At 40.6% G+C, this 22,546-nt stretch overlaps 1 protein-coding gene across 3 annotated transcripts; it reads left to right on the forward strand.

The window, feature by feature from the left end:
* Positions 1 to 8,880: 8,880 nt before the first annotated feature.
* Positions 8,881 to 21,508, forward strand: Aqp4 (aquaporin 4). Of its 3 annotated transcripts, XM_013075288.3 has the most exons (6): positions 8,881 to 8,930; positions 9,367 to 9,448; positions 11,968 to 12,382; positions 13,259 to 13,423; positions 13,710 to 13,790; positions 17,042 to 21,508. In XM_013075288.3, exons 3-6 carry the CDS (start codon positions 12,002 to 12,004, stop codon positions 17,318 to 17,320), a joined length of 906 nt encoding a protein of 301 aa, XP_012930742.1. In that variant the 5' UTR covers positions 8,881 to 8,930; positions 9,367 to 9,448; positions 11,968 to 12,001; the 3' UTR covers positions 17,321 to 21,508. The 3 variants fall into 3 exon arrangements, with proteins under 3 accessions (XP_012930742.1, XP_004853191.1, XP_004853192.1); XM_004853134.4 differs by lacking the exon at positions 9,367 to 9,448; XM_004853135.4 differs by lacking the exon at positions 9,367 to 9,448 and having other exon boundaries at positions 17,112 to 21,508.
* Positions 21,509 to 22,546: the final 1,038 nt, after the last annotated feature.

Below are 22,546 nucleotides of genomic sequence, written 5' to 3' on the forward strand. Positions count from 1 at the left end.
TCTGTGAACAGCTTTTTTATGTCATCTGTGCTCTCTCCTGTTTCTTCATTGACTCCAATCAGTGTAATGAATTCTTCTTTGCATCGTCTAGCAGCTGTTGGATTGATTTCTCATGTTCCCTTACAATTTTAAAGTAATTTTTCTTTTCCTGGTCACTAACTGCAATCTTATCTTCTATATCTGAAATTCTGTCCTCACATTGGTTCATTCTGCTGCACAGACTTTTGATGGAGTTTTTAATCTCCTGGAAATCTGTTTACATCTGCTTTATGGATTCCATTTGTTTCCTATGTTGGGATTCCATCATGTTCCTCAGATCCTCTATTTTTTTATCTGTGTCCTCTCTAGATTTATTAATCATGTCTTGCATTATGGGCACAATCTTTGCTGTTAACTGAGAAATTATTTCTGATTTCATTTTTTCCAGATCCTCTTTTGTTGCTAGTTCAGGGAGTCCAGGTGGTTGAGTATCAGATTGTTCCATCTCCTTTCCCTTTGGGGTTGTTGTAGGTGATCTGGAAGTGTGGTTTTGAGGCTTGTTTATGTGTCTTCTCATTTCCACGGGGTGGGGGGTGTGCTTCTGGTGCCTATAGGGCTCACCTTCTCTTCCCTAGGATAGTGGAATGGTGGTGGGGGAGCCTCCTCCTGGGCACTGGGATTGGCTCACCTTCTCTACCCTAGGAGTGTGGAATGGTGACAGGGAGCCTCCTCCTGGGCTCTGGGATTGGCTCACCTTCTCTGCCCTAGGAGTGTGGAATATCAGTGGGGGAGCCTCCTCCTGGGCACTGGGATTGGCTCACCTTCTCTGCCCTAGGAGTGTGGAATGTCAGTGGGGGATCCTCCTCCTGGGCGCTCCATTTTGTACCTCTTTTGTAAGAGTGACACTCACCTTTTTTAAAAAGGAGGGATATAAAGGGAATTTGATATTTACATTACTAGAATTTAAGAAAGTATTTTAGAAGAGTTCTGTGGTTAAAGAGAAAGGAGAAAGAATAGAAGGGGGAGAAATAGCATCTAAGATCAGAGACAGTGTCTAAGATCAGCGAAGGTTTTATAATGAATGTGAATCAAATTGAATTTTAAAGTACAAAGTATGAGGTATATAGGAACAAGAAGGAACAGGAAGAAAATGTTCCAGGATCCCCAGAACTCTTGTTGGAAAAGCTTCTATTATGCACTAAACCGTGCACCCCCAACTCATGTTTTAAGAAGCTGTGAGGGCAGAGACAACAGAGATGTGAACACAGAGAAAGGGCCACCTGAGGGAAGGCAGTACCTGCAAGCTCAGGAGATGGGCCTGGGAAAACCAAAGTCACCAACATCTCTCCCGGATCTTGAACTTCCAATCTTCAAACTGAGAAAATGTAGTTCTATTGTTTAAGCCCCGGACTGTGTGTTGTTTTGTTATGAAGTTGTAGGAGACTAACACAGTGCCAGCCAGAGCAGACACCCTGTAGCCAACCACAAGGGCTCTGTCAGGGTTAGCAGTTTGAACCCCACCTGGAAAACAAAGGGAAGATTTGAAGGCTTTGAAGGGAGCGAGTCACAGCATGGGTGGAGAACTTGTTCCTGCAGCAACAAGGGGCTGGGGTGAGGAGCAGGCATCACCTTGGGCAGGAGACCTTCTGGGAGGCTAAGGATGAATGCTATACATCATTTGCTATGGATCTGAACAGAGAAAATGGCGATAGGCGAAAAGAGGAGATGGACGCCAGGGATAATTCTGTGGCTAGTGTGCTGGGTCTGAAGGATTGGCTGGGTATGAGCTGTAAGGAAAATTCAAAGATGACTCCCAGTTTCTGGCCTGGGTAACCAAGTACATGAAGATGGCATTGAATGTGGAGGGGAAACTATGCAATGCTAATTTGGATCTCTATGCTTTAGAGGCTGAGTTGGCAGGTGGAAGAAGAAGCAGCTGAGTGTGCTCCTTGGATGTCCTCTGCTTCATCACAGTGAGGACAGAAGCAAGTGGCATGTGAGAAGGTAGGATAAGGAGGAGATAAGCAGAAAGATACAAGATTAGAAGGTCCAGAGGGACTTTCACTATTGTTTAGTTCCCTGTATCAAGCCTCCCTCTGAATTATGCCCCAGGGTACTTTTAGAGGCAGCATGAGAAAGTGATTCAGCTTTGCCAGACTTAGCATTGTGACCTCAGAGTACGCCCTTTCTCTCTGCCTCAGTCTCCTTATCTGTAAACAGGGCTGACAATACCATCGCCTTCAAAGAGTTCTGTTGAAGATTAAATACAATTGGACAAGAGTTACATCCAATCTTGCTGCCTCTCACACTCCAAGTGTGACTGTAGGAGGAGACTATTCCTGGTGACAGACTCCCTCTATGCCAGTCATCCCTCTCCTGGGCCCAGTATCAAATGCTCACTCTGGGGATTTTATGACTTGAGGCAGTGAATCCAGGAAGGCTGGAGGCCACCCGCCTCCAGCAGCCAAGGCATGAGTCCTGCCTGCGGCTTCCGGGCTGCCAGGCATTGCGTCTTGCAAGTTGGTGCCCAGCCTCCTCTCAATTTCAGTATTGTCTCTTTTGCTTAGAGATGCTAAGTCACTTTCTATTTCAGCAAGAGTTCTCAGAGACAGAGACCGAGACTCCAAACCTAGGTAGACCAGTCAGGTGACAAGGAGGAGCAAGTTCACTTGAGAGAGGAATAATCTGTAAAGTTACTCATCCTCCACTGTGATATTTTCCCATCAGTGGAAATGTAGGAGCCTCATAAATGTCATTTATCTTCATCCCCAAAAAGTCACTGAGCCAGAGACAGGATGACAATAATCAATGTCATTTTAAATAAAAATTTACAAGACCTTTATGACCAAATAAGTCAAAGATTTTTACAGCACCATTTCTGCCTTAAACTCTAAAATGTAGCCTTGAAATAACCTATATCATTTGAAATTTGTAAATTTTTGTCATTTATGTTAATATTTTGCTTCTACCTTAATTCTTATTTCAAAGCACTTTACATACATCAACAACTTTTAAGTCCTTACCGGAGCTAGGAAAAATTCAACATTTCATTTGTTCAAAGTTTGGCACAGGTACATTTCTTAACTTATGATCAAATGCCCTTTTTACCAGAGAGTCGTTTTCATTACTTACTTTTATTAATTCTGTCTGCAAATTACTCCTGATATTTCAGCTTTATTGGAGCCTCATTCACTTATTTTTTTTTCTTATTCCACACTACTTTTTAATCTGTAAATGTGTTTTGGATCTATGATGGTTGCTTGAGATACAGCTATTAATCACAAACACTAATTACTTCCAAGATTTCTAAGAAACCATTCCAGGCTCTCACTGCCATTTGCAGACTAGTGACAGAGCTGGAAAAGTACACAAGGGGCGGTGGCACAATGGGAACAAGCCTATGATGGAATCTGCAGAACCAAAGTAATATGGAAGCACACAGCTGGTCCAAAGCCAGGTTAAGGTGAGGACACCAAAGATTTCCTATCAATTTGCACAAACACAAGACAGAGATAATTACCCGTCCCATTTCACAGATGAAGAAAACAAGATTCAGCAATGTCAAGGAGTCTAAAACCAATAATAATAATTCAGTGGTGGAGTCAAGACACCCAGCTCTTACATTTCTCCTTCCACTCTACAATCATATATATCGTCACCAGAATCATTGCTATTACTGGATCATCTTCATCATGACTACAATGGGACATATAAACCATACAACTTCAGTTTACATCAAATAAGACAGAGCAAATGTGATGAAAATTCCAGAAAATGACACAAATATGTTACCTGCTATACCTGTAGAGTGTCACATACCACCCCCCAAAGGTTGTGGGTTTTTGAAGTGACTGAAGCTGACCAAGTTTGCGATGGGCAGGATTCATGGAAGAGGAAAAGACTGAGGAGTGTTTACAGCAGAACCAGGGAATCGCACATCAGTGAGAGAACACACAAGGATTGAGAATAGAAAGATCACTAAATAAAGGGATCACAAAGGTGGGAGCTGGCAAGGTGTGGCTGTAGCGGGTCCCCATGGCGGGAATATAGACAGACCAGAGTGTCGCAAGAGATAACAACACTCACATAGGAGGAAAGCACTGAAGGTGACCTGACACCTCTTAGACCCTGTCAATTTCTTCAGATGTGCCCTCTGATCGAAAAGGGGAGTACAGAGATTACATTACAAATGATCACTGAGAAAGAAGCAAGAGAAAGTCTAATGTGAATTATCATAAAGGTCACTGAGGGCATTCCTGTAAAACTTGATAGCTATAGATCAGTCATATTGGGGAGAGAGTCATAGATTATGGCCATTTCTGCTGCTTAAAAAATGTTCTGTTTCTAGCATTATTCTAAAAGCATGGCGGGGGGGGGGGGACTACTGTTACAAGAGGAAGAGAAAAAGGGGGAGGATCCAGAGTAGAGGTGTAAGGGAGGATAATGGTGGAATGGATCTGATCAAAATATCTTCTATGCATATGTGGAAATAAAAAATAATAACAAGTAAAAGTATTTTTAATCACCCAGTTTTTTTGGCCTGCTCTTCCTGCCATACTCCCTTGTGCACAGATTTTCAAACACCTGTCCTTGCAAATGAAAATATCTTTGTTGGTCTCCTAAAAAAATATGAGGATTCTGAGCCTTTCTGTGGTGACTATTTCAGCTGCTAACACCAAAATACTGACTTAGCTCTTAATATGTTGAATTTAAATTTGGAACAATTACTACTAGACTACATTTAGATTATTGTCCATTTTCAAACATTTTGATCCAGCCCAATAGACCCAAAATTCTTTGTTTCCCAGAAATCTGGTTTTCCACTGTGGATGTCTAAGCTACCTTTAAAATGCCTGAACTCCAAACTGTCATATTAGCCGGGTAAGAGATAAGGAGAAAGAAAAGTATCCAGTCATCCAACCACATTTCTGCTTTTTTGTACAAGCTGCAGATGAAATACAGTCACTCAATAAAGTCCTTCTGTTTCTCTTTCCCTCCCTCCCTTTCTCTCTCCTGATTTGCCTGGAGTGGGGAAACCTAAACCCTTTGGAGCCCCGCCAGCAACACCAAAAGAATCTCTTGACTATTTTCCCAGGGAATTCCTGCCTTAAATGTCAGCACAGTACAACACTCCAGCCAAAGCAGAGTCCACCTGGATCAGAATCAAGGCAACTTTCCCCTTTGTACCAAATGGGAAAAGCTGGATCCAACCTTGGAACAAGGAGACAAGGAGAGAAATTGGTTTTTGAAAAGTTCAACATCCATTAGAAAGATTTTCTCAAGTTCAACTCAGTAAGAGACAGGAGGCTAAATCCAACATTCCTTGCTGTTGTCTCATTGTTGTTTCTATTGTACTTTGTTGGTGGGGAACATATCTGAATTATAACCATAAGGCGATGCCTCTTTAAGAAGGGAGCAAAGCCTCATTAAGCCCTTTGTTGTGGTGGTTTGGGCTGCTGCTCTGTTTATTTGCTGGTTTTTAATGAACATACTGATATCTAAGTGCTCTGGGGGGAATTCATGATACTAAGATTCATGAAAGGCAAAATAAGATTTATGAGTTAGGATTGACTCTGCCCCACCAGCCTGGAGACACTTCCCGTCTGGTACTGAGGCATTGCTGGCATTTTTAGTGCCTTTGTTTCTCTCTTCAATTTCTGAACACATGAAGAAATGTTAAAAGCTCTGAGGGCAGGGGTGGGAGAAGGAGTCTGAAAATCTCAAAGATATACATCATATACCAAAAGAAAACAGGATGATGGAGTAGATTAAAAACTCAGAAGCAAAATGTGTCAATCAGCTCATTTTTGCCAGGGACTCTCGTTATTTGCATTTAACCTTCTCTCAGCTTCCTTGTGTATTATAGTCCAGTAGCCTCACAAGGCTCTTTCACTAAAAATTCACAAGGTTGCCTGCCATGGATAAGTAATTGTAAATCAACATGTCACTGTCCTATCCCCAAAGAGCATAGTACTATGTAATAAGAAAATTGAGATTTAATTAATAAATTGCTATTCCATTTTAAAATGCATCAGACCCTCTGTTGTGGTTTGGATATGTTATGTCCCCCTGAAGTTTCCTTATGTTAGAGGCTTGGCTGCTGATAGGTTAGGAGGAACCGGCTGGGTCATGAGAATGCTAACTTCATAATGGATTAATCCAGTGATGAGCTCATAATTTTCCTGGTGTTACTGGGAGTTGATGGGAACAGGAGGCGGGGCTTAGTAGAGGGAGAGGGGCATGGGAATACCACCCTGGGGCCCCTATCAGGTGCCTGACCTCTTTCCCTCTCTTCTTCAAGGCTGCCATGAGGTGAGCAGCTTTCCTCTGCTGTAATCTTCCTGTCTCACTTCAAGCCCGCAGGAATGGAATGAGCTAACATGGACAGAAGCTTCTGAAACCATGAGCCAAAATAAGCTTTTTCTTCCTCTGAGTTGTTTTTCACAGGTATTTTGTCACGGCAACAGAAAGCTAACAGCCCCCTTAAACTCACCAGAGGGGAAAAGTACATTGATCCTTACTCTTGTTTGAATCTAAGCCTGGATACAGAAAGTTCAGCTCAGAAGCTATTACTTAATATTCACCAGGGCTCCTCACACCTGGGCTGCCTCCACTGCCAGCCACTTGTTTCATCATCATACTCTGCATACATCACCACAACCAACCCTTTGGGTAATTTCTGTCCCTAAAGAGGAGAAAAGCCAGGCAAGTCACTGGCTATTGTCTGGAGCTGGTGGTGTTGTGGGAAGATCAGCAACACCATCTCAAGCATAAAAGGATGATCAGCAATACTTAGTAAGAAAAACTACCTCCGGGAGATAAAGAGTTAATCCTCGTTCAGTTTTAAGCCCTTCTGTCCAGAGTACTAATAAGTGTGTGAGTTGATTCAATTAGGGTGGCCCTGCCCTTGATGGGAACAGTGATCGCTTAGGAACAAGACCGTCAACACATTAGCCAGGGGGGGAGAGAGAGAGAGAGAGAGAGAGAGAGAGAGAGAGAGAAACTGTGGTAACTAAGTTGTGCTGGCACTTGGTGAAATGGCAACTGAAGCTGCCATGCAGAGAATGCTAATGAACCCAGGGTGACCGCAAAGAGAGGACCTGACAATGTTCCCCACCAACCAGCCACCCAAGGAGCCTGGTCTTTGTGGATTCCTGCTGACCTGGCTCCAAGAAAGCACCAGGACAGTAGAATATGGTTGCTTGGCTTTACACAGCACAGAAGCACTTCAGACTCTGTTTTCTTAGGGTCAAAGCCATTCCGTGTACTGCATCTGCCTAGCAAGCTAAAGTTTTCAAAATTATAAAAAAGATGTTTCACTTTTGTTAAAAATCTCAATCTTGAATCTAAATGGTCAACAGCTTTAAGAATCAATATGACACGTTTTAAGTGTTCTTTATGGATTCACATAGATCTACCCTGCCCCCTCATCAGAATTTATTCTGACCATCAGAGAACATATTTTAAAAGGGCTGAAACTACTGATGCGTAATAATCAGTGTGCAGCCTTATTCTTAAAATGTAAATCTGGTCATTGTTACCTGACAATGCTTGAAGGAGTACTCAAGTGTCTTTCTGAGGCTCACTCTCAAAGTTTTAATTCCTTGTCCTAAAGAGATCTTGGTACCTTCTCTGAAGCGCACAAATGAGGCCATGGAACATTTAAACGCATAGTAGGCTTTCTCTTCTCTTTGTATTTCTTTCTTACCATACTTTATTCAAAAAAAAAACTTATAAAGACCCACCTGAAATGAGGTGGTAAGTGGACAGATAGGGGAGTACATGGGTAGAATAGGTTATAATCACAGCTTTCATTGTTTAGCTGAGTGGTTGGTTCATGGATACTCATTATATTGATTAAAAGTCATTAATTAGCTATTATACAATAAGACAACCATATATACACCATGATGACAGAATATCATAAACCAGGGATTATGATTTATCCAATTCTATACACTAAAGGATTCTTTAAAGAAAAATAATAATAATGAAATGCTGATACAGGGAACTAGTTCTTAGGACCCTTGAAGTTCACTCAACTTCTTAGGCAGGAATATCTTCAGGAGTGCTCAACTTGTGTCACTGCACAGGGACTACATTTAGGAGGGCTGCATCTTCTGGTTAATACCCTGACAAATCATTAATAATTTTTGAGCAAAGAGTTGTCCACTCATTTTTCACTGAGACCAGCAAATAATACAGTAGTCTTATCCCTAGATTTCCAGATATTAAATTTACCTACAGTTCCCAATAATTTTGTCCCCATTCCCATCTCTATTTTTTTTTAAAAATTGCTGCATCTTACCTAAAAAATTATTAACAATATGGCATTCAGATGAGCACCCTTGAGCAGTCTTATTTCCTAATTTTCCTTATTTTTTATTGTGCAAATCAGTGTTGCCTATCCTATAAATGGAGCTGCAGTTATATATCATGCTTATAATGCTTCTTCTGTAATAAAAAACTTCAAATAGCACTCATTGGTTATTTACCACTCAAAATGAATGTGCTGAAGTCTAGATCACAATTTATCTCAATTGCAGGACAATGCAAATCTGTTTTCTGATAGTTGTCCAATTCCAACTACAACATAAAACAAACAGGACAAATTCTCGGCAATTCCTTGTGGAGGAAGAATTCAAATAAAAATTGGGAGAAATCCTCCACTGCAAAGAAGATTGGCTAAAGAAACATGATGTAAATCAATCCTTGAATTCCTGAAATGCCCTGTGCCTATAGTGATCAGGTACAGAGAAGTTATTTCAAGTTCAAACATAACTTAGCCATTGCCACATGGGGCAGAATCTTTCCACCCTGCACTCCAAAACCCAATCAGACGAGGGGCCGTAATCTGACTCCTAGCACACTGGGAGCAGAGGGGCAGGCAATGAGCGCTGCACTCTGGCCAGGGAAGGCATGAGTGATAGACCCGCAGCGAGGCGGTGGGGGTAAGTCCTTCTTTGCCTTAAGGGAACAATGCACAGGGCCAAAAGATGAGATTTCTTTTATTACAGATCTCTGTGCTTACTCGGGCTGAATGGGGAAGGCAGCTACAGGACAGGCGGGTGGTTCTTTTAAGTCCAGATACTGACCATATTCAGAAGAGAGGCATAGAGAAGTAGGGAAAAAGGGATGCTTTTTAGCAAAATCCTCCGTATGAAGACCTGTGGGAGCGTTCGGAGATGGCTGTATGGAGTTAAGTCTATCTGTGGTAGTTTCCATCCGCAAAATTACTCACCCAGAGACTCAGCTGTCCAGGAGTGGGTGAGACTGGGTGTTCTGCTAGCAAGTAATGTGTCCAGTTCACTATAGCCCGGTCACATCAACAAATCCCCTTTGTTCTGGGGCAAAAGCAGCAGAACAAATTGTGTCAATAATTTCCAGTGAGAGTGAACACATAAGGGAACACTGATGACGGTAACGGGGGCCTGGAGCGACGCTGAGCTGAGCCCTCCCAAGGCCAAAGGTAGGTCCCAGTCACTAAACTTGGGGTTCACAACAACTCAGGCTACTTGCTCTGCCCTGTAAGACCAGATTGGTTGGATTTTTTAAAATCTAAAAACGTGCCTGAAAAGTATACTTTGTTTTGTTTGTTGAGGTGTTTTGCTGTTGCTTTCTCTGCCTGATGCAATGTGAAGCTGAAAGAGCAACTGTGTTTCTTTAAATTAGGTGTCTGGAGAGATAGACAGGTGTGAGGATGGGCACCGAGAGCTCCAGGGACTCCAGAGGTGGAGAGGGATGGAGGGGTGTCCAGGGAGGCTGGTCTTTTCCAGGGCTGCCTCCCCAGGCTGCTGAGAAGTAAAGTGAATTTCCTGCCAGCCAGCCTCCTTTGCTTCCTTCTTTGTCTTCCTATTTTTCCCACTAACTTAGGGCCACAGCCGACAGCACCTGTCACAGCACCTTGCACCTTTGGGGCAAGGTGCAGCCCTGGGATGCTGATGACTTCACAGGTGACTCTCCTAGCTCCCGTTTCAGCTTCTGAGTGCTCTGAGTTTCTTCCCCATGGGGACGTTTTTCATGGCTCTCCCTGGGTGCCCTCAATGCCCCGTTCTGAGTGCTGTTTTTGTCTCTTGATAGCCTCTTCCTCTAGTAAGTGTGACCTCCCAGCTGAGGATCTTCATAATTACATGATACACTTAGGTTTCCCTTGGGCCCAGAAGGATGCTTGGGGTACAGCTGGCTGGCCCCCCTCAGCCAGTCCTTCCTTTTTCCTGCCACCCAGCTTGAGCTGAAAAAAAAAATCTCTTAAATTTCTTAAAGTACTTAGCTTTTTCCCTAAACTTTTTACATAGGCCTCTAATTAGATTCTCTGCTAAATATTCCCTATACTCCTCTGTTCTCATGGCTATCCCAGGCAAAGGGCAAGGACAAATGTCTTAGATAATGGGGTAATTGGAGGGTAATTGCCCTCTCAAAGGGGAGTTTGGGATACCATTTCATGCCAGAATGAGCAGTTGGCTTTTTTGTTTGGTTTTGTTGTTCCTGGGGCTTGAACCCAGAACCTTCACATCTGGCTACATCCCAGTATCCCAGTCTTTTGTTTGTTTGTTTGTTTGTTTGCTTGTTTGTTTTGAGACTGGGTTTGAAGTTGCCTGGGCAGGGCATCAACTTGTGACCTTCCTGCCTCAGACTCACAGAGTTGTTGGATTACCAGCATGTGCCCCCATGCCCAGCCAGAAATTGGCATTAAGGTCCTCAAATCCCAGCTCTTCTCAGCTCCAAAGATCCCAAGGAACTAAGAAGAAAGACTGGAAGGGGGAGTGTCTTTCCTCCCAATGGTGCCTCGCTGCCCAGCATCCCAAACTCCACCCCTACACACACACACACACACACACACACACACACACACACACGCACGCACGCACGCACGCGCGTCTCCGAGGGAGGCACTCTCCTCCAGGGCCAAGACCCCACAAGAGAAGGCCACAGGAAGCCTGGAGAGCAAACCACTCCTCTCAGAGAAAGGCTCCCTGCCACGCCCCTCTCCTGTCTAGCTGGCAGAAGGCTACCTCTGCGCTGGTTACTACTTCACCCTCAAGAACACTTGGGGTGAGCTGAGGGGTGGATTCAGGGCTTGAGAGAGGGTCAGACAAGAGGGTCAGCTGTCCTTCCTCCTCCAGCCGTTCAAAAGCATCCCTTACCCCTGCTCCCCGCAACCCCGGGCCTCTCTGTCCATCCGGCAGCTGCCGCGATCCTGGTCCAGCCCGGAACGGCCCCGCCCCGCCCCGCCCTCCAAGGGGCCACTGCAGGCTCCCCTGGGGCCGGGTTGGTCACCGTCCCATGCCGCGCGCCCAGATCTGGGCCCTGCGCTGTGTCCCCGGCCGCCCAGCTCCAGGGCTCCTCCTGCAGGCTGTGCGCTCACTCCTGGCGCGGGGCAGAGGGAGAGAGCGTGTCCCAGCTGAGCCACTGCGGCGCCCCCCAACCAAGGATGCCCCGTGCCAAGCACCGGAAGCTCCCGTCCCCTCCGGGAAATTACCTTCTTAAAAGACAGTGCCGGCTTCCTAGCAGGCCCCTCTAAATCCGCACTCTCTGCTGGGGGTCGGGGTGGGGCCGCAAATCTATTTTCAGAGCTTGCCAATTTGAAGGGGCAAAGTACAGAGCTCAAAAAGACTTGCCTGCTTTACTGCTTTATTTTCAAAATGTAAATGGCATCTGAAAAGCACAAACTTTAAAAGTTGCTCTAAGGGAATTAACCACAAGATAAATACGATAGAGACATTTTCCTTTCTAGGGACAGTTGGGGTCGTTGTTCAATGAAACTGAAAGATCTTTGTATATTAAAACAAAGGAGACTAAAACAACAGCCTCTTGACTACTAATTAAGGTTTTGTAGAGCGTTCTTTCTTGGTTTCCATATATTTGACAGCTCCTGCCTCACAGTCCCAGCAAAACTGAAGGGCTGGCCCCTTGCCCCTAACTCCATAAACCCTTGCAATTTTGAGGCTGATTTGGTGGAGTCTGATGCAGACTTGCTTTTCTTTTCAGCAAGTGTGGACCCTTGTGTACCAGAGAGAACATCATGGTGGCTTTCAAAGGCGTCTGGACTCAAGCATTCTGGAAGGCAGTCACCGCAGAATTTCTGGCTATGCTTATCTTTGTCCTGCTCAGCCTGGGGTCCACCATCAACTGGGGTGGAATGGAAAAGCCCCTACCTGTCGACATGGTTCTCATCTCTCTCTGCTTTGGACTCAGCATTGCCACCATGGTGCAGTGCTTTGGCCACATCAGTGGAGGCCACATCAACCCTGCTGTGACAGTGGCCATGGTGTGCACCCGGAAGATCAGCATGGCCAAGTCTGTCTTCTACATTGTGGCCCAGTGCCTGGGGGCCATCATAGGAGCCGGGATTCTCTACTTGGTCACACCTCCCAGTGTGGTGGGGGGCCTGGGAGTCACCACGGTAGTCTCTGACACTCCTTCTCAGACTAGCACTCACTCCAGGGTGCCTGCAGACTGCTAAATGACATCCTGGTGGCCTTGAGATAGTGTTAAAATTGCTATTTTATGCCCAGGGATTTTTTTTATGTTTCTTGATAGAGTGGAAACTGATTCTAGCAATATCAAAAATATTCATAGGAAATCATTGTTTGCTCATGGGAAACTTGAAAAATAACTAAGTCTAGGTGGCACCAAAATGGTGTTGGGTTTTTTCTGTCCTTCCCATTGGAGTAAATGTGCTATGTATTTATCATAAACCATCTGTTTTATAATTATTTGCTCATGAACAGAAAAACAGTTGTGTTTCTTTTCATACTCACCAAATTTAAAAAGATTTGCATAAAGGGTCACACTTAAAAAACCAAATTGACATTGGATCCTAGTTCTTGACTGATTAGGAATATCATTAGCTGAGTTCCAGAATTTATTTAAACACACACATGCACACACACACACACACACACACACATCACAGTTTAAATTTTAATTGAGATACATAGTAATTTAAACCTAATTAATGGATTTAATCATTGCCTAATAAAATTATAACTCCTTCAAAAAAAGTTTTATAAATGCAGCAGTGGCACATTTAGCTTCCTTTCTAGAAAATGAAATTCAGCATAAAGTCCTGCTTGGTCATTATAAAAGTAATTATCTGTGAAGGTCCAAAATGAGTATAAATTTATTCCTTCTAGGGGAAAAAGGACTGGAGGTTTCAACTAAGGATGGTGTAGAAGATTCAAATCAACCACTACTTTCCATACAGATAAAATACACCTTCCATAATGACAGGTTGTCACAGACATGTGATTCAGATGGGGTATTTTTCTCTCTTCAGGTTCATGGAAATCTTACTGCTGGTCATGGTCTCCTGGTGGAGCTGATAATCACATTTCAGTTGGTGTTTACTATTTTTGCCAGCTGTGATTCCAAGCGGACTGATGTCACTGGTTCAATAGCTTTAGCAATTGGATTTTCGGTTGCAATTGGACATTTATTTGCAGTAAGTTTCCAAGTCCATTTAAATAATTGATCCATCTCATTTACCCTCACCCTAGAGCTGCCCTGAAGAGGCTGCGTTTTACAGCTATAGCTCTTTAGTGTCCAGACATGTCCATTCACTTTAGGTAGTCATTTTACTAACTATATGATGTGAATGTTGCTATGGCTCCTAGCACCTTGAGGTTCCTCTAACTGATGTGACAAATAATGGCAAATGGCAATGAACAACATGTGTTAGAAGCTGTCTTTCGGCAGTGTCTGAAGTTTTCTTCTTTTTTTTTCTGTAGATCAATTACACTGGCGCCAGCATGAATCCTGCCAGATCCTTTGGACCTGCTGTTATCATGGGAAACTGGGAAAACCACTGGGTAACCATCATGTTGATAGCTCCTTTTGTCTTATAGTTGAAGACAGTTATCCATGAGGCTTTTTTTCCCCATTATTTTGCTCACTAGTTTCCGTTGCATCCCCCCAACCTTGATTCTTACTTTATTATATCTTTCATAAAGACAAGGGAAAATCTACCTCAGATCTGCTCCAAAACTTCTCATCTTGTACCTGTTCTGGGCCTTCAGTAATAGTTTTTTGTTGTCATTTGTTTTTTTTAGCACTAGTCTGGGCTCATATCTGACAGACTACAGCAGAATACTTGATACATGGAGGTTGCCTATGTGGGACAAATTAAGGTCAGGGTGATATAGTGAATACAGTGTTTAAATAATTGAAAGAAAAGCCTTCTCAACAATAACAGAAAGTAAAATTGTAAAAATAAATAAATAAATAAAAATAAAGAATAAAGAAAGTCTTAAAAGTACAGTCTGTAGCAAAAAAAAATTTTTTTTGGTTACAAAAGCATAACCCAATTAATAGTGTGTGAGTTGGAAGCATTTGAACTGCAGATGGTACAGAATAAATGGTGCAAATGTTTATGCTATCATCACCATCACTGTGGCTGGGAAAATAAATGCCTACTAGAAAAGGCACATTTTTCAGTCTCATGAATGTGGTGGCAGTGCTTCCAGAGAGTGGTGATATCCATTTTTAACTATCACAATCCATTTTATTTCCATTGCTTCTTACAGCAAAATAAATAAATAAACAAACAAACAAACAAACAAATAAATAAATAAATTCTTCCAATGAGGCATGAAGCAGTTGCGAAGGCCACTCACACATTAACTTACAATAACCAATAAAAATATAAGCCAGCTTCAAGCGGTGCTTTTATGTTATAATGTTATTGCATGACTTTTTAAAATTTATAAATAGAACAGAATATATTATCTGTGTTTTGATCTTATGCATATGATAGTTACTGACCAAGTCCCACCCACTCAATTTATGTTTCAAAAGATGTGCCACATTAACAGAAATGGAAATTTTTAATGGGTAGCATATGTATATGGTATCAGCTTATTAAATTCAAACTATTTAGTAACTAATAACTTTTAATTTGATTTATGAGGACTTGAAAATGTGGACAAAGTATAATCTGACAAAATTGAAATGGTAGGAAAATTCTTGCCTTTTGACTACATCAAAGATTTCCCCATTATTTTCTAAAAATTTAATCTCCTAGAAATAAATGTTCATTGTATAGCAATGATTGTATGGTATTTAAAATTAAAGCATGCTTGTAGATATATAGACATACTAGAAATATCATCAAATTATTGTGATTTTTGTGTAGTGTAATAACAGTTTAGTTTTCTTTATACTTCTATGTATTTTCTGCGTTTTTAGCAATAAAAATTTCTTACCCTTATAAATTTTTAAAGTTACCTTAAAATATACATGACACTGTTTTGGAATAGCAACTTAGCACTGCGATTGTTTATTTTTGAGAATACACACCTCTCTGTCTCCTTCGTAGGTCTATTGGAGAAGGCTAGTAATTATTTAACAATCTCTCTTTTTCCTTCTGGGATTTAGAGCCTGTGGAATGTACCAATTTAATGAGATCTTTCCAAAAGAGCAGAAAGCAGACATTTAGAGGAAGGCTCTCGTTTCTCTTTGGAAAGTCATAGGAAAGACAAACCCTCCTATGGGTTCATTCATGTTGAAGATAAAAAGCTTGGTTCTTTCAGCCACTCTTCGAACAGTTTCCCTGTTAAGGATATGTGCGTTCAACTCTGGCTTAAAATTCAAATTTTCTTTAGATTTTACAATAAGTATGTTTAGTGTGATTTGTTTCCAGAGAGTATTTGAAGCATGAACTTTCATCACAGTTTTTCTTTCAAACGGGAGAAGTGTAGTATAGTGGGAAACAGTATAATGGCTCAAAAGAGAGGATTGAAGTCAGATCTGAAACCCTACCTTGACCATTTGCTAAACCTGCAGTCTTAAGAGAGCTTCTTACCCTCCCTCTCAGAGTGTCAGTTTTCTCATCCATAAAATACAGATAATAGTAATGTCTGTCTCAAAGGTTGCTGCTGGAACCAACTGAGCTAATATAAGAACAGAGCTAGCTCAGGGAGGCCTCGATAAACAAGGTTTCTGTTGCGCAAATCAATGTGTTGAATAAGCATCTAATACTCCACAGTATATGTGTGCTCTAAACTGAATGTTGCAGTTTAATCAAACTCAAAACTTAGTTTATTCTAGGCACATAAATGACATGATTAAAACTTTCATTTATAGAAATCCTTTGGAATTTCCATCAGTTGAAACTTTATAGATGATAACCATCATTCATAAATTCAATATGGTTTTTTCACCAAGTCACCACTTAGAGGAAAATTCTTTGCAACAAGAGAAATAAACAAAATACAGATTTTTAAGTAGAGTAAAACCACCAAATTTTAAAGAGACAAAGCATGAAACAAAAAACAATAATTTATAGCCATCTTAGTTGCATACATCTTTAAATTTTCTAAGAACCATAAAGTGGAGCCTGCTATCATAAGTTAGGAATTATGAAGTGCCTTACAAGTGTTATTTCATTTCATCTTCACACTCTGTAAGGTATGTTTAATTATAATCCCCACTTCACAGATGAAGAAACTAAGGTACAGGAAATTGAGTGACTAATATATTATCATGTGAAACTAATAAGAAGAGCCCCAAATGATAAACTCTACTGTGAGCCTGATTATGCAGAAAACCAAAGTAAGATGGCAATATTGAGTAAGTAAATAAATGCTCTTCACAAATTCTTTTTCATCTTAGTGTAAGAATTCTTAATGATGGCTTAATTTATAGTACCATCAAAGAGGAGCTATCTTTGTGTTAAGAATTACCAGAAAATTGAAAAATGTCATCAATGAAAGGAGAAAAGAGAAGAAACAATTCTTTCTTATTTCTTGTTCAAATGTATTTTAATAATAATTTATGGGTCTGTGTGTGGATTTGGTATATTCTTTTTTTTTTTTTTTGGATTTGGTATATCATGTCATTTCCTGTCCACCTTGTTTTTCATGCATGACACAATTGTTCTTTTTTTATTTAATTTTATCTGTACATTTTAGGTATACAATATAATGACATTCATCATTGGAAATTTGCACCTTTGCATGATCTCTCTCAGTTCTTTTTTTTTCCATTCCCCTGCCCTCCCCTCAGGAGTTGTTCAGCGAAACAGCTTTCCTTAACATTCTTTCTGCTTCCATCTTTCCCCCAGATATACTGGGTTGGACCAATAATAGGAGCTGTCCTCGCTGGTGGGCTTTATGAGTATGTCTTCTGCCCAGATGCTGAACTCAAACGTCGGCTTAAGGAAGCCTTCAGCAAAGCTGCCCAACAAACAAAAGGGAGTTACATGGAGGTGGAGGACAACAGGAGTCAGGTGGAAACCGAGGACTTGATTCTGAAACCTGGCGTGGTACACGTGATTGACATCGACCGAGGCGAGGAGAAGAAGGGGAAAGACCCATCCGGAGAGGTATTGTCTTCCGTATGACTAGAAGATAGCACTGAAAGCAGACAAGATTCCTTAGAACTGTCCTCAGATTTCCTCTCACCGATTAAGGAAACAGATTTGCTATAAGTTAGACACATGCAGATTTTTCATTTCTCATCATATTACCCAGTCTAAACAATAAATATTTCATTATATACCAACGAGGAAAGGAAGAAACCTATTATAAATTTCAAGTCTAAAAAAGAAATCTTGTTAAAGTATCCTCAAAGCAAATATATATGTAGTTATATCTAGTTGCCTTTTGTTAATAACCAATTTAAAATGTGTGTCAAGATTTGATGTAGTCTTGTCCTACAGAACATAGAGACGTACCTATCAGTTTATGCCTCCGCTGAGAAAATTGGTATCATCGATAATATTGTCATTTGAATATTTGTTCCATTAAGTCAAGTTTAGCCACAGCCAAAATGCAGTATGTCACAGGGTCATGCACATTCAAAAGAAGAAATATAATAAGTTCTTTCATAACCAATCCCATATTTATAAAGTACCTCTGCAAAAGAATATGAGCAATGGTCATCGTTCATCAATTGTTTCCATTTTTATTGCAAATACCCAACTTTCAACCCAGTTCCAATTCATTATGATCCTTCTTCCTCCTCAATACACAAGATAATATGGGCTAAAGCCCAGACAATTGGAAATAATATTTAGAAATCCTCTCCATTTATTAGTCCCACCTCTTAAAACATCTAAATCATTAGAGTCACCTATTGAGATTCAGGACAAGCAGATGGGAAATCTTATAGTGAGTTGGAAAAAAAGTTACCATCATATAAAAACCACAAGAAAAAAAAAGGAAATTGGTATTCTAGCTCAAATGGCTGATCTGTTTTCAGTGCATATCCTCAAATTCATCACACAGGGTTAACAATCTAAGCTTTTAACCACTTAACCACTATGCTTATTTGTTTAATTTATTGGCAAAACTGGGGAGTTTGTGTGCTTGTAACTTTAGTTAGCTGTATTGAGACATTAGCTGAGACTTACTTTTTACAACATGAACTTAGCAACTTGGTTCGTGTCTTATTGTTGATCATTAAGCTCTGCTCACTCTGGAAGGTACAAACTGGTTCTGCCCAGTCCCAACCTCTGCTGCTCTCTCGCTTCTTGTGGCATTTGTTGATCTTCACCATAAATGTAATGATATTTGAACGACTTAAAATGTGTGGTAGGCAAAGCAGGACATGGTTGAGGAATAAAAGGGAGAGGACATCCACTTTTTTCAAACCTTTCACTTGTAGAGATATTGTATACAACCCAACCTGATTGTAAAGTATTTTGTTACTGACTAGTGTATTTGTTAAGGTAATTTGTTTTCTCTGCACTGGTTTGCCTTTTGTCAGTAGAATGTTCTCTGAAACCCCAGTTTCTATCACCCTAACTGTGGAGTCTAGCCTTTATCTTAAACAAAGAGCTGCAAATGCCAATTTTGCTGGACAAAAGCTAGTCAGAAAAAGTGACGCCCCATCACGGCAAGGAGTAGCATGTAAATAGCTGCTAATCAAAGGCTTTCTTCTCCCCATCACAGTTCCAACTGTGTGTCACTTTTTAGTGGTAATGGCAGTTGTGTGTCTGTAGCAGCACGATAATGGACCACTATTAAACCTGATTCTCTTCGGTGCTAAGAAAAGAGCACTGTGTGAGGTTCTTGGAGTCACCACACCAGTGTCACACCTCCAGGTCTCACTGGTGTATTCACATTTCTTATGGCAGGTGCCTAAAGCCAGGCCCCTACCTCAGAGCCCTGACCACAGCACCACTTCGAAAGTGATGTGGGTCACTTCCTGATTTGTGGCACCTGTAGAAACTAGGGGACGAATCTGCAAGGGTGGTTTGTTCCCTTTATTTCAAATATTTGCACAATATACCACTAAAAGCTTAAGATCCAGGGATGGTTCAGTTGGAAAAGTAACATCAACCATCAGCCAACATGTCAGTTCAAATCTAAATTTAGTTAAAAAGCAAGAATTCAACACATTTCTGAATATGCTTATAAAGTACAGGCTTACAAACATTTTTATTCTGTTATGTCATTTACTTCATATGCACTCACTTTTACACTCATTTCCAATTATAGCACTCAATAAATTAGAGGGGTTATTTTTAAAGTGAATGATATTCCTATGGTTTGTTTTTCAGCACCTAGCAGAGTGCTGGGCACATAGTAGGCATTCCAAGCAAGTTTGTTAGTAAAAACATAGAACTCTCATTTGGGATTTTAAAAATACAAATAATTTTCTAATTCTTAGTTTGTTCAACATTTAATAAAAAGCATATTTTGAGTATTATTAAAGGGAAGCATTACAAATGTGAAAACTACAAAATGTATTTTTGCATTGGACTGTGTTTAGGGGCATGAAGTGAATAGAAGCTTCAGCACTCTTTTTCCTCCATATGAGACAACATATTTTGTATTTCACTCAAGGCTTTGCCAGTGAAAAGTAATGAAATTGTACCTTTCTAATGACATCTATGCAGCAGGGGTCTACTGCCTTGTGGATGGCAGCAAATTATCCAAGTATATTAGGAGACCAGGGCTTTTTTCTTTAATCCCTTCTTATTAATGAAGTGCATAGTGCTGCTCCCAGGAGATGGCAGCTGACAGATACACAAAGAAGAGATCAGAGAGGAAAAACCAGGAAGGCATAAATGAATTATACCCAGCCATGGAACAATGCCAACTGGCTCTTCCTGTAGGAAGAGTACACAAACACCCCAAAATTACATGGTGGCCCCTACTCTGAAAATGCACATAGTCAAAATGGTACAGGAGGGAAAGAGCCATTTTTTTGAGTTTCTGGAGTTTCATTCCAACAAAAAATTCTTAGGACCCAGATTCTGAATGTATGTTTCCATCGTTGAAAATAACATATTCTTTCAGGAGTCCTCACTTTTTTACACTGGAAAAAAGTATTTTCTGGAACCGAAACAGTTGGCCAATCTCGGGTGCTTCCACTTTGTTTCTGCCATTTGACCCTGTTCTAAGTTCCTATGTTTTCTATCATCTTCCTATCACAGCTCATAGGCCCTAGCTCAAGCTGCTGCTCGGTGTTGGCTGCTGCACAAGGAGATCAGAAATGTTTGGAAAGCAGATATGACAGAAGAGAGGTCTGTGATAGATTAAAGGCCAGACTCCAAACAGAGTATTCGCCTAGGCCATAATCCAGGCCACTCTTGTTTAAACTCGATAGTGACAGGGAAATTCCAAAATAGAGGAGCAAATTCAAATGCTAAATTTAATCCTGAAAAGGCTGTTTGTTGCAGCACATTGACTCTATCCCGCACTTACTAGCAGGTGACAGAGAAATTGCTTTTGTGACAACTGAAGATGACAATCTGATGAATAGACAACCTTATCAAAAAAATGTATAAAAGCCAATATAAATCCTGACTATCAGCATCATACAATGAATTCAGAACACTTTATACCTGGAAGTACGTGTCTTCCCTAGAGTGGTTATAGCATGAGAATCACTAAGAAAACAGGGTTACTACCTGGACACTATAATGGAACAAAAATCACTGCCTTTGCCTCAAATTTTGTGAGTTCACACTTGTGTTTTAATGCTTTACAAATCACCCCAAAACAACACTAACTTTTGAAACCTATGATTCTATGAAATAAATGAAAGACACTTAATTCAAGGATCAAAAACTGTGGCCACTCACTTTTGCAAATGACTATCAATGGCCCACGAAATACATATCCAATAAATGGTACACAGCATGAGCAATGAACACTGAACTGAAGAGCAGTTATAATGTTACTCATTAGTATTGAAAATCAAAGGGCAAACACACACACCTACTTGTGTAACCCACTGGAATATATTTCCAGCTTCTCTTCAGGATTAATTAAATAAACATGCAATTTGTGAAAATATACACACAATTATTTATCATTTTTATGATCCAAATCATAATAAAATTGTAATTCATGATAAACCAGGGAGAATAAGCTGAACATATGGTTATATTCACAATTATTTATTAACTGAAGTGTTATTTCAACATTAGAGTTAATGTTAAAGAGATTTAAACTGTAATGTCTAATATTTGGAATAATCTATTAAAGTATTAGCACTGTGGTTGATTTCTATGAATTATGTTGCATCTCATACAACTAAGCTTGTACAAATAAACTTCTAAGTGTTTTAAAAGTAAGCATTGTGTTTGATTATGTTCCAAAATTCATTTACAGTTTTTGCAGATTAGACCTTATGAGCTTCCTTTAGAATGAACAAGAGGTTTAGGTTTTTGAATATAATCAGCACCAAATGAAATGATGATGGAATCCATGAAACCAAAAGTATTTTGAAAGCCTGCAAAGTATACACTGTGGTGGGCTTATATAGACAGTGAAAATTATATTTTCCCAGGCTTGTTTCAGAATGTCCACATCCGTGCAAAATAGGCCATGGGATATCAGCTGTCATTATTGTGAGTCTGAAAGTGAAGACTCAAACAACTGCGACTGGTATTGCTAAATAGATGAGCCATCCTCGGGGCATTTGGCAGATTCTGCCTACCCAGATGGATAATGTAGGCTCAGTGAGTACTGGCTCACCCCCTGGATTCTTGTTGGAGGGTCTTCTCAATTTTGAGATGTTATAGACTCTCAGTGGAGGACTGAGGACAATCATATATGTAGTATGAGACTCATCCCAGTAGTCGTGAATGGTGCCTTAGGAGCCAGGTGGATATACACCTCTCACAGCATTTGTCACATTGTAGCGAAGTCATGTGTGTGGCTACCTGTCTCTTCTGCTAGATTTTAAACCATTTACAGGTTAAAACTGTGTATTACATATTCTATGCCTTTACCCATCCCCACCACAACTCTTAGGCACTGAAAAGAGGCTTGACATCCTACTTAATAAGCACTTTCTGTATGGACAGAAAAGTTAATTAGTGTCTTACAATCATTAAGAAATGCTTCAAAGCATTACTCTTCAATCTAGTTGCTTTTGGCTGCAGAGCTGTCTGCTAAATGTTTGAATTCTTATAGTTCCAGGTAAGAGCCTGAAATTATCTCAGACACTAAAGAAAAAGACAAATGCACACAAAGAATGAAACACTAATTGGATTTCTAAAATTTATACCTAAAGTGTAAACAACAAGACCTGTTTTCACTACTATATTTATACAATGACCAGATGTTACAGGAAATTTGGCTCAACGAGTATCTCAGCAAGAAAATTA

This window comes from Heterocephalus glaber, unplaced genomic scaffold, assembly GCF_053883595.1.
Source record: "Heterocephalus glaber isolate CG9 unplaced genomic scaffold, H.glaber_assembly_v1.0 deba00000331, whole genome shotgun sequence".
NCBI lineage: Eukaryota > Metazoa > Chordata > Mammalia > Rodentia > Bathyergidae > Heterocephalus > Heterocephalus glaber.

Bases quoted from the DNA above. Each gene is read 5' to 3' on its own strand.
- Aqp4 (XM_004853134.4), top strand. From the start codon at position 8,899: ATGAGTGATAGACCCGCAGCGAGGCGGTGGGG. The intron at 8,931-11,967 runs GTAAGTCCTTCT...TTTTCTTTTCAG, and splicing joins CCCGCAGCGAGGCGGTGGGG to CAAGTGTGGACCCTTGTGTA. The intron at 13,424-13,709 runs GTAAGTTTCCAA...TTTTTTCTGTAG, and splicing joins CAATTGGACATTTATTTGCA to ATCAATTACACTGGCGCCAG.